This window comes from Centruroides sculpturatus, unplaced genomic scaffold (genome assembly GCF_000671375.1).
Source record: "Centruroides sculpturatus isolate CEXI.00-Female unplaced genomic scaffold, Cexi_2.0 scaffold529, whole genome shotgun sequence".
NCBI classification, from domain to species: Eukaryota; Metazoa; Arthropoda; class Arachnida; order Scorpiones; family Buthidae; genus Centruroides; species Centruroides sculpturatus.
This window is the reverse complement of record NW_019384820.1, coordinates 211,009-223,058: the sequence shown is the minus strand read 5'-3', so window position 1 is coordinate 223,058 and position 12,050 is coordinate 211,009. Positions and strand designations below refer to the sequence as shown.

Genomic DNA, 12,050 nt, shown 5'->3' with positions numbered 1-12,050 from the left:
CCAATATTAAATTCCTTTGTATATCCATATTTTGCATTATATGCATTTGATTGTAGTGTAGAGAAAATATGGATATGCAAGAATGATGTAGTGTTGAACATGGTTAATACTAAGGAGGAGGATTCTTTGGTACCTGCTTTGGAAAGATTGATAATAAGAAACTAGTTAGATTAAAGAAATCATAAAAACTGATTCAGTAATTTAAATTAGTTTAATAGAAAGATTGTAAAATACTTTTTGGCAGGAAGCATAGAATTGTAGCATTTGTTTGTGAAGAGAACATTGTCTTGGAACAATATGAATTTAAAAGCTGATGGTGATTGAATTTGATATTGCAATTTTTCACAACTTTTTGTCTCTGATAATGGTCTGAGAAGCCAAAAGTACTTAGATTAAACATACATAGATGATACAATACTCTAAGAGAACAGAAAAAGGTTGATTAGAAAGATTTGAAGAAGTAAACTTTTAATATTGTATATAAAAATTTTGTATTAAATTATTTATAGTTTTAATTATTAATTATATTTTATATGTATTAATTCAAACATTTTTAATTTACAGATTTTAGATAAAGCAGAAATTCTTAGAAATTTTAATCATTCAATTTTGTCGTCTTTTCTTAAACTTCAAGAATTAGTAAGTAAAATTTTTAATTAAGTATTCTATACTGGAAGATGATATTAAGAACATATTTGGTTGTTCGGAAAGTAATTTCGTTTTTTTTTTACCACTAGACAGATTAGTTGTATTTTTTCCGCCATTTTCATTCTAAACCATATTATCATTATATATTTTGACAACTAGCATTTTAAGGCTTATTTGTAAAAAATTTTTTACTCTTTTATTACCGAAAAGGTAAGAATGCTGTTCAAGCGAGAAAAAAATTGTGTGATGTGTATGGAGAAGATGTATTGACTGGTTTACAAAATTTCGTTCTGGCAATTTCAATATTGAAGATGCACCACGTTCTGGATGGCCAGTTGAAGCCAATGAGAACAAAATAAAGGTACTGGTTAAAGCAAACTGCCAAATAACAACACGTGAAATCACTAAGAGGTGAAATTTGTCAAATTGAACTATTTATGATTACTTGAAACAAATTGGTTTCATTTCAAAGCTTGATATATTGGTTCCACATGTTCTTAAAGAGAGATGCTTTCTTTGGTGGGATTTTAAGGAAATTTTTTTTTGGAGCTTTTACCAGACAATTTAACAATTGATTCGAAAGTGTACTGCCATCAAGTAAACAAATTGAGTAATATCATCAAACAGAAAAGGCCGCCAGAATTGATCAACAAAACAGGTGTAGTGTTTTACCATGATAATGTCAAATTTCACAAAAGTTTGGTAACTCGTCAGAAACTGTTATAACTTAGATGGAACATGCTATCACACCAACCAAATTCGCCAGATTGAGCACCCTCAGATTATTACTTGTTCCGGTCTATACAAATTTTTTTTAACTGTAAGACATTTACTTGAAATGACAATGTCAAAAATCACTTGAATCAGTTTTTTGTAAGCAACGATCAAAACTTTTATGAATGTGAAATCATGCTACTACCAGAAACGATGACAACAGGTATTTGACCAAAATGGTCGATATATAATTCAATAAAATATTTATTTATTATAAAAACAGTGTGTTTTTTCCACGGAAAAAAAACGAAATTACTTTCCGAACAACCCAATATATTCTAAGATTTTTGATTCTATTGTGACAAACCAATTTGAATTTTTACATGATTCAAATTTACGTACTTGTATGTAAAATTTATTTATTACCCTCATAAGAAAAAAAATTAATATTTCAAGAAAGAAAATATTTTCTTATAATTCTTAAATTGATTATAATTTACAACAAAAAAGTGAGATGTATCAGGAAACAACAATAACTTACTAAGTAACATTTAACAATTTCATAAAGATTAATATTATTTTTATAAATATATAAACTATTGCACAGATATTTACTGCAGCAGAATTAGTAAAGCATATTGATATTGATACTGAATTATCATGATGTATTGTGCTATTCTTTATTATTATTTATTCAATAATTACATATAATGCTTTAAAATAAAACAAAAAAATGCATCCTCCTTGCAAAACAATGTTGAAATGCAAATAGAGTCAAACCTTTAACGAAACCTGTATATAGCAAAAACCTGCCATTAATGGAAAGTTTCTTTGGTCCCTTGAATTTTTTGCAAAATTTAATGTAAATTAACCTGTATATTGCAGAACCTGTTTAACACGGAAACAGAAAAGAAAATCGGGCAGTATAACAGAAAAATCAGTATCTTTATCCAACTTAATACAAATTTAACAAAAAGTTTACAAACCTAGCATGTATAAATCATAAAAAAAGTTTAAAAAATACACATACGCAATACAGAATAGCAAAGTATGACTACTTTATTACAGTAATTTTATTGGAATTTAATCAGAAAGTTTTTGCATATTTTTATTAGCAGCTGATTTCACTTAACATAAGTATGTGATGTAATTATAAATTCTGAATTTTAACACTTTATTTTTTATGTGAGATTGTATTCTTTGTTTTGAAGCTTATTTTAAACTTTTTTACATCAAATTTTGTTTGAATAAAATCAAGTTGAAATGTCTGCATATAAAATGCACATTGAGCATATTTTTCATGCTATTTAAGTTTTACAAAGGATATGCTTTACAAACAGTAAAAAATACTCATAATGTGTATGGGGAAGATGCTTCTAAACTTTGAATGTGTCAAATGTGATTTTGAAAGTTTTGTTTGGGAAATTTTGAAGTAAAGGATATAAAATGTACAGGCTCCCAAAAGCTGTTGAAGAGAAATTGTAGGAAGAAATTACACCAGGCTGTGGCATTGGTAGAAATGTGTGATACATTCATTTAAAGCATAAAATATATTTTAATTCCCATTGTTGCATCTATTTTGATAGAATTTTCCTGAAGCATCAGCAAGAATACCTGATGCTCAGAGCAGCTACAGTACGAAGCAAAAATAAACTTTCCAGCTTTTTATGAAATAAGTTCAGATTCTAGAAGAATGACTGTACATTATGTAAGAGAAAAATCCATGTAGCTAAGTGACTAAGCATGCCATCATCAAGACTGATAACTGTGGTATATCAGCCAAGAAGAGGAAGTTAATTCTTAACTGTCTTCCTCTTCTTGGCTGATATACCACAGTTATCAGTCTACTTTCTGATTTTTATTTATTTATTTTTATTTTGCAGTAATTGAATTTAGGGTTGATGATGGCATGCTTAGTCACTTAGCTACATGGGTTTTTCTCTTACATAATGCACAGTCATTCTTCTAGAATCTGAACTTATTTCATAAGAAACACCATATGGCAGAAAAATTAGATTAAAAAATAATATCAAGCACTATAAAGAATTGAACACAGGTTGAACCACATATTATGTACTGAATTAGGCAAAAATGTGAAATGAAATGATTCACACAGGCAGTATCCAAAATTCACAAAATCATCAAATACCAAAGCAAAACTAAGAAAATTCCTATATCAACAATAATAATTATTTTTATCACTAAAGGGAATATAGAAAGTTGTTAAATCTCTATTACAGTAATTGAAAACTTCATAACATTTTGTCATCAAAAAGCATTAAGATCTGGTAACATGCACACACAGGTTTTTCCAGCTGGACTAGGATCTCAACACCATCCAGATGACAAGCTAGAAGATAAGATGCTTGCAGTATCAAATAGAAAGGATTAATGGATTCTGTACATAACTGTACAGAATCTAAATTACATCTTGCTACACCCCACTCAAAAAAAACATAAACTGCTGTTATACTGCCAATTCATATGAATATATTTATGTGATGATCTTTCTTAAAATGATCGGTCTTAGATTTAAATTTAGATTAACATTCTTCAGTATTAGAAATTCTGACCAATAAATGCAGAAGAATGATAAATTGTAGAACTATTGATGTGGGTTTATAGTTTAATTAGGATTTATTCAAGGACTGTAGAAATTTAACAGTGTTTCTGGGAAAGTGATAATCTGGGATCAATACATTTTGGTTTTGCTTTATTATGTATACAGATAATTGTAAATAATTATGATAGAAAGATGGTTTAACAAATTAAGATTAACAGAGGACTTTAAAAATTTAAATATTTTAATAAATTTTTAATAAAAAATTAAATTTAACATAACATTTAATACTAAAAAATTTTGTTTTTTGTTAGGTTAACTTGAATGTATGTGTAATTTTAATCTCAGAAATTGTTTGGGAAAAATTTCAACAGAGTACAACTACATATGAACCATATATTATTCATTTTCCTGATTACAATAAAGGTTTGTTGTAAATCAATTTATTGAATGCAGTTACTAATTTTATCGTAAGATTTATTAAGAATTACTGCACAGAACTATTTTAAAATCTAGTGTTATTATTCAATCAGAGTAATAATTAATGATTATTAGTTTTTTATTGTGTAATATGCTACAGTATGTTTTTATTGCATTATTTATTTTATACATGATCATAGATAGTGAAGTGTCCTCATTTTTGTTTGTCATATAGTTTTTTGAAGAAACTCTTCTTATAGTTTTTTCTTTCTTGTAACACTATTGTTCCTTAATGTTAGAAATGGAAATTTTTAAACTTTCTAATTTTTATCCTCTTCTGAAAAGAATCTTCTTGTATTACTTCTTGCATCTTCACTTTTCAAAGTGAACATCTCACAAGTCAAAGTTTTAGATCAATGAGAAAGATTGTGTTATTTCTATCATATTCTTGACTTATGTGGATACCAAATGTGGATAGGTCAAAATTATCATGCTATACAGTGCTATATGTAATATATATTTACATATTATATAAACACTAGGAAGACATTTTTTTATGGTGAAAAATGATAATTTATTTGTTTTTCAAGAATTATTGTATTTTACATCAAATGACTATTATTAGTTGTATTTTAGTTCATCTAGGGGTCTTATAAAACACTTGAAAATGATATATAAAAATAAAAGAAAATATTCTTTGCCAACTTGAAAAATAATATCTAATAAACAAAAAATGCGATACAGTAGCCCTGTGGAGGATATGCCCAGTCTGAAATCACAAATAGCACTTAACCCTATATATACCATGTTTTTTCTTAACTATACTTATCTTCTTTATTGTAGTATATCTTATAAATACCTATGGTAAAGGATAATGTGCCAAATTTAATCCATAAATTAGGCACAGCAGAAGATCAACACAATAAGTAATAATAAAATAGAATGATATACTGTAAAAAAGTTATGCAAATGTGGTCTCAGTATATGAGGTTTTTCTTTTCTATTATATCAAGAACTTTCACCTTTCTCTTAAAGAGTTTTATGGTTTCTGAAATGTTTAAATTGTCAACATCACTACTATTTACAACATAGACATGCTTGACAAAGGGATGATTCATATTCTGAATGGAATATTTACTGCTTAAAAAGAAACAAATCAAAACTGGAAAAGTGTAGATATAAATCACCTCAGTAACCTTAGTTTTATAACAGTAATATCTTAAAAACAATGAACGTTTTTGAACAACTTGACTGGAATAAAACTAAGGTTACTGAGGTGATTTATACCTGAGTGGGATGAAGTGGGACAACACAAAATTTCATAATGCTATTCAGAACAGTGTACAATTTAAAACTTATGAATTGTTTAGTTCTGGTATTTTCCTTTTAACATTTTTGAAACATGATTGACCATGGGTAACTGAAACCACAGATAAGGGAGCAACTGTATATAAAAAAAACATATACAGCGATTTTATTTAGCTTTATTAATTAATTTCAAATAAAGTATTTAATGGTATTTAATTAAGTAGAAACATTAACTAATATTTAAATTGATTAATTAAGGATGGGTAATATTTCCAACAGAATTCTTAATTATATTTATTAATAAATTCACTATGATTTTGGACAAATTTATTGTGATTCTGACCAGATACAAGTATCCCTCATATAAGACTAGTTATGTTCCAAAAAAGTGCCATGTTATGCAAATCCATGCTATACAAAACAAAGGACTAATACAAAACATGAGGTTAGGTTCCAAAAATTAACAAAAGTATACTATTCTTTTTCTTTACTAAGAAAAATATGTTTATTAAAGCAATCAACAATCTATTTCCAATTAATAATTAACTAACAATTACAATTAAAAGTACTGTATTATGCATTAATATTAATTTTAGTTAAACAAGGGTGATTTCTTTACAAAGTATTGTTATCTGAGCTTTTTTATTGTTGTTGATCAGAAATATTAGTAACATCTTCATTTTTCTTATTTTTATCATAAAAAATTTTTATATATGACAAAATAAAAATATGTTATTAATCAAAAATTTGTTTTAGGGGGCCCTTGTTTGTTCATTTAAGCACTGTGTGATTTTTCACCAGAATTTGTATTTGAATATTGAATTGTTTGAGTACCAATAAACCTTTGTATTTCACTTGTCATTTTTACAAATGATTACATTAGAGCATCAACTATTTGAATACTAATCAACCTAAACATCAGATAACCGAAAGTGATTCAGTCGGCAAATTCAAATTTCTGCTAGTGCTGTGGCACTGCAATATTTGGCTATGTCTTGGGCTACTCCAATATTATTTTTGTTGGTGTGTGTGTTTTAGCTGGCTGCACCTGCACGACCATATTGTATCATTAAAAATTATTTCTTTATTTTGCACAAACAAAATAAATATATTGAAAAATATAAAACCAAAAAGTTATATTTCGGAAGTTAATATAGTATCAAAAACATTCCAATTCAGCACGACACATGTCAAGAGGATGTTTAAGGATGCACCAGTATTTGAATGAAGTTTTTTTCCCCATCGTGAGTGGTGTATTTTGCTTCAGCTCATTGGAGAATATAGCCCAAGCAGCTGACATCTCCAGATAAACCCAAAAAAAAGAGTTTTTCTTGTTTTGTGTGGTGTTTTTCTGAGGACTGTGTTGTCGGGACATGCGTCATGCTGAATCAGAACATTTTTTGATACTAGATTAACTTCCAAAATATAATTTTTTTTGTTTTTATATTTTTCAATATATTTATTTTGTTTGTGAAAAATAAAGAAATAATTTTTAACAATACAATAACCATGATTATTATTTAAAAANGTGCTGAATCGAATGTTTTTGATACTAGATTAACTTCTAAAGTATCATTTTTTTTGTTTTTATATTTTTCAATATATTTATTTTGTTTGTGAAAAATAAAGAAATAATTTTTAACGATACAATAACCATGATTATTATTTTAAAAAAAATTTTGTTAGGCTTAACATTGATGAAAATTCAATGTGAAGCGACATGCAATGGAGAAAAATTTCAACATGGTATAGGTTAATATATTTTTTCATTCATGATCAGTTATCTGAACAACCTCAACCCTGAATTGTTTCAGATAATTGATGCTCTACTGTATTAATCTATTTTTAATCATAAGTAAGTAACACTTACCTAAAAATCTTTAAATAAACTTTACTAAATACAAAGAGTAATCTATAAAACCAAAACATGGTAACAGTCTTAAATGCTAATTTCTGAAAGCAACATTAACAATACTTGGTTGATAGGAAAGCTAGGACAGGAGGGAGAAAATTATTCTATCAGTTTTCACTAAAGTAAACTTCATGCATAAAACAAATTGAAAATTTCAATATTGTAAAATTCATGAGCAAATTTGAGACAATGTGTATGCTTATTTGAATAAAAAAATATTGAATAATGGAGGAGTTTTCAATTAAAAAATTGTGAAATTTTGTACAGACAATTTCCTGAATTCTCAAACTGTGTTAGAGTGAAACCGGAAACCATGTTGTATGAGGAATATCTGTAAATGTCAGATAAGTTTACTCAAAACTTGCATATATTTTAATGAGAACACTAGTTAGTGTCATTGATTTATTACACAGGTTCTCAAACTTATTTCAATTACCGCCCACTTTGAGATAAAAAAAAAATCTAGTGCCCCATATTTTTTAATTTACCTTTTTACATTACCATCTGTTGCATATCTTAAAAACAGTTATTGCAAATATAAGTTTAAATTAAACATGCATTATTATATGGATAGGATAGATAGGATGTGACCCATATCCTATTTCTAAGATCAAAGAATATTTCAATGAGAAGAAATAAAACTCATATTTAATCACTGAGCCTTCTACTGTCCCCCTGAGAGCCTCCAGCACCCACAAGGGGCATTATTGCCCACTTTGAGAAAGGATGATTTATTATATGTGTTTTAGTTTGAAAACTTAAAAATTTTATGCTATTTATTTAATTAAAATTATTTGATTTTTTAAAATTTGATTATAAATTAATAAAAAAAATGCTAAATTTTTTATTATGATATTGTATGTTTTTTAATGTTTGATAATTATTGGTTGGTAATGTTTTGGTTATCAATGCATTTTTTCATAAAAGTTTCTATGATTATAGTTATTTTTAGTGCATTTATGCATATAATCATTGCCTATAAATATATATTTAAAATATTAATGTTAAAATTCTAGTCTTTTATCTAAGCTTTCTTATAATTATGAAAATACAGTGAGAAATCTTTACTCCACTAAGAGAAAATTCATTTTTGGTAAAACTAATATTTTTTATTTTCATTTGTAACATATCAGATGAAATGTAAGTTCTATTTGTATACTAAATTTAAAATAAATAAAATTACGTTTTGTAACAAATTATGTTTTGTCAACAAAATATTTTTCAGATGAGCTTCTAAATATCATGGCTCTTCAATGTCCACCAGATATTTCTGAAGAACTTTACAGAGGGTACCTGAAAATGGTTTTAGGAGTATTTTATATAGTTACAAGAAACTTGAAAGAACTACAATATTTAGTAAGTTTCCATTTTCATTTTGTCATTTTCTAAATATTAAATTGCCACTAGTTAATTACATATACGTATGTGTGTAATTAACTAGTAGCAATTTTAATTATGCATGTGTGTCTAAATAAAATGGTACAAGTGACAAATTGCATTTTTATGTGGAATCAATAAATTGAAGTATTTTTAAATTATATGTTTTTCAATAAAATGAAGAACCAGTAAGATTAAGGTACTAANTTTTTAATTTACCTTTTTACATTACCATCTGTTGCATATCTTAAAAACAGTTATTGCAAATATAAGTTTAAATTAAACATGCATTATTATATGGATAGGATAGATAGGATGTGACCCATATCCTATTTCTAAGATCAAAGAATATTTCAATGAGAAGAAATAAAACTCATATTTAATCACTGAGCCTTCTACTGTCCCCCTGAGAGCCTCCAGCACCCACAAGGGGCATTATTGCCCACTTTGAGAAAGGATGATTTATTATATGTGTTTTAGTTTGAAAACTTAAAAATTTTATGCTATTTATTTAATTAAAATTATTTGATTTTTTAAAATTTGATTATAAATTAATAAAAAAAATGCTAAATTTTTTATTATGATATTGTATGTTTTTTAATGTTTGATAATTATTGGTTGGTAATGTTTTGGTTATCAATGCATTTTTTCATAAAAGTTTCTATGATTATAGTTATTTTTAGTGCATTTATGCATATAATCATTGCCTATAAATATATATTTAAAATATTAATGTTAAAATTCTAGTCTTTTATCTAAGCTTTCTTATAATTATGAAAATACAGTGAGAAATCTTTACTCCACTAAGAGAAAATTCATTTTTGGTAAAACTAATATTTTTTATTTTCATTTGTAACATATCAGATGAAATGTAAGTTCTATTTGTATACTAAATTTAAAATAAATAAAATTACGTTTTGTAACAAATTATGTTTTGTCAACAAAATATTTTTCAGATGAGCTTCTAAATATCATGGCTCTTCAATGTCCACCAGATATTTCTGAAGAACTTTACAGAGGGTACCTGAAAATGGTTTTAGGAGTATTTTATATAGTTACAAGAAACTTGAAAGAACTACAATATTTAGTAAGTTTCCATTTTCATTTTGTCATTTTCTAAATATTAAATTGCCACTAGTTAATTACATATACGTATGTGTGTAATTAACTAGTAGCAATTTTAATTATGCATGTGTGTCTAAATAAAATGGTACAAGTGACAAATTGCATTTTTATGTGGAATCAATAAATTGAAGTATTTTTAAATTATATGTTTTTCAATAAAATGAAGAACCAGTAAGATTAAGGTACTAATTTTTTTTTAATTACAATCTTCTTTTTTTCTATAAAAATTTTTTTAAATTACAATCTTCTTTTCTTCTTTAAGGTACTAATTTTTTTTAATTACAATCTTCTTTTTTTTCTATAAAAATGCCTACATTAATTCTCTTAGAAATATGATCATCGTATAAAAAAATAAGCAAAATTTCTTCTGATTAGTATTTATCAGAAGAAATACTAATCAGAAGAAATTTTGCTTATTTTTTATATGATGATCATATTTCTAAGAAAATTAATGTAGACATTTTTATAGAAAAAAAGAAGATTGTAATTTAACACGAAAGATTTAATAATAAAATTTAGTAAGATTCAATTTCAGGAAGAAAGCTTACAGTATTCAAGCTCAATCATTTTATTAATCTCCATAAATGTTTATGAAAATAATTTTAACAGTTTTGCTATCTTTACATTTAATAAATCCAAAAAATTTTTTAATAATTTTTAATAATGGTTTATAAATTGTATCCTAAATATCTCTGGTCACCTGTAATTTTACTAGAAGTATAATAATCAAACAATAAAATATTTCAAAAATTTTTAAACTTTGCTTGTACTTTTTCTAAAAATTGCAGATATATAGGACTTGTGAATTGTATAATCATGCATATAAATCTAATTTTTTTTTTCTTTAGGCAAATTTAAATTTTCCTAAATACATTGAATATATTAATTTAGATGAAGGTGAGTAGTAAGTTTTTTTTTAAGTACATATACAGTATAATTTTTGAAGTTCTTGTTTATTATTGTATTGATTTTAAACAAACTAGGTAGCCAGTTAATGAAAATTAAAGATAATAATTAAAACTCTGGCCTTTTCACCAAAACTGAAACTAAAGTTAAAAATAAAATAAATTAATTAATTAAAATCAAATAAATTGAAACAATATTTTGGAAAGTGTGGATAAAGTACTTGATTTGGTTATCAAGACAGTCAGAGTTGAGTCTCTATTTATAGCACTTTGTAAAGTGTTTGGTTTCAGTTTTGGTTTGCGGTGATGGAATATTTTGCTTTTAATATATGTAGATATAGGAATGTAGATTTTCAGTGGTCACTCATTTGTTTTAAATAATTAAAATTGCTAGCTGTAAACAACTCACATTGTGTCTAATTTTAATGAACATTTCTTTTAATTCAAAATTCAGTCAATGATTTGATTAATGAATTAAATATGGAAAATAATGAAATAATGCTTTCTTGTTTTATAGTGAAAAAAGTTTTACAGTGAATGCTATATATGTAGTAGAATCAAAAATAAATGGAACTTTTTATACACTATTAATTAACATAATAATTCTCGGGTATTTGCAGATTATCTTCTGCAAATATACACTCCTGTCAATGTTCATACCACTTGTACCCTTTAAAACAGTCTTGTGGCCCATTCTGTGTTACCTCCTTGAGTGCAGTCATCTCAGCATCTTTTCATTTCATTTGTTGTAAGCTTAATGCATTACATGTTTGTTTCCAACAGTAAACCCATTAACAAAAAGTCTTACATTGATATTCTATAGTCATCTCAGCGATGAATGAGACAAAAATAGTTTTGTTTCTGATGTGCAAAACATTGTGTTCTTCATCACAACATTATTTTAGTATATCATACTTTTCTAGTTAGTGAATATCTGACAAAATAACAGATAACTGTACAACCAGAGCCTCCTTACTCACTTATTTTTTCTCTTCACCAAAATGAAAGCCATGCTGAAGATTGATGGTTTCAAATCAGCAGAAGTGAAAAGTGCTATGATGATTGCAGTCATTACATGCAA

At 26.2% G+C, this 12,050-nt stretch overlaps 1 protein-coding gene across 1 annotated transcript in view; it reads left to right on the top strand.

The window, feature by feature from the left end:
• The window catches only part of LOC111629915 (origin recognition complex subunit 5-like), a 31,937-nt gene that overhangs the window by 8,854 nt on the left and 11,033 nt on the right, over positions 1-12,050 (top strand). The window contains exons 5-9 of the mRNA XM_023373861.1: positions 565-639; positions 4,237-4,348; positions 8,788-8,927; positions 9,856-10,026; positions 10,913-10,961. Coding sequence (XP_023229629.1) covers positions 565-639; positions 4,237-4,348; positions 8,788-8,927; positions 9,856-10,026; positions 10,913-10,961 — 547 coding nt within the window. The remainder of the gene's footprint in view (positions 1-564; positions 640-4,236; positions 4,349-8,787; positions 8,928-9,855; positions 10,027-10,912; positions 10,962-12,050) is intronic.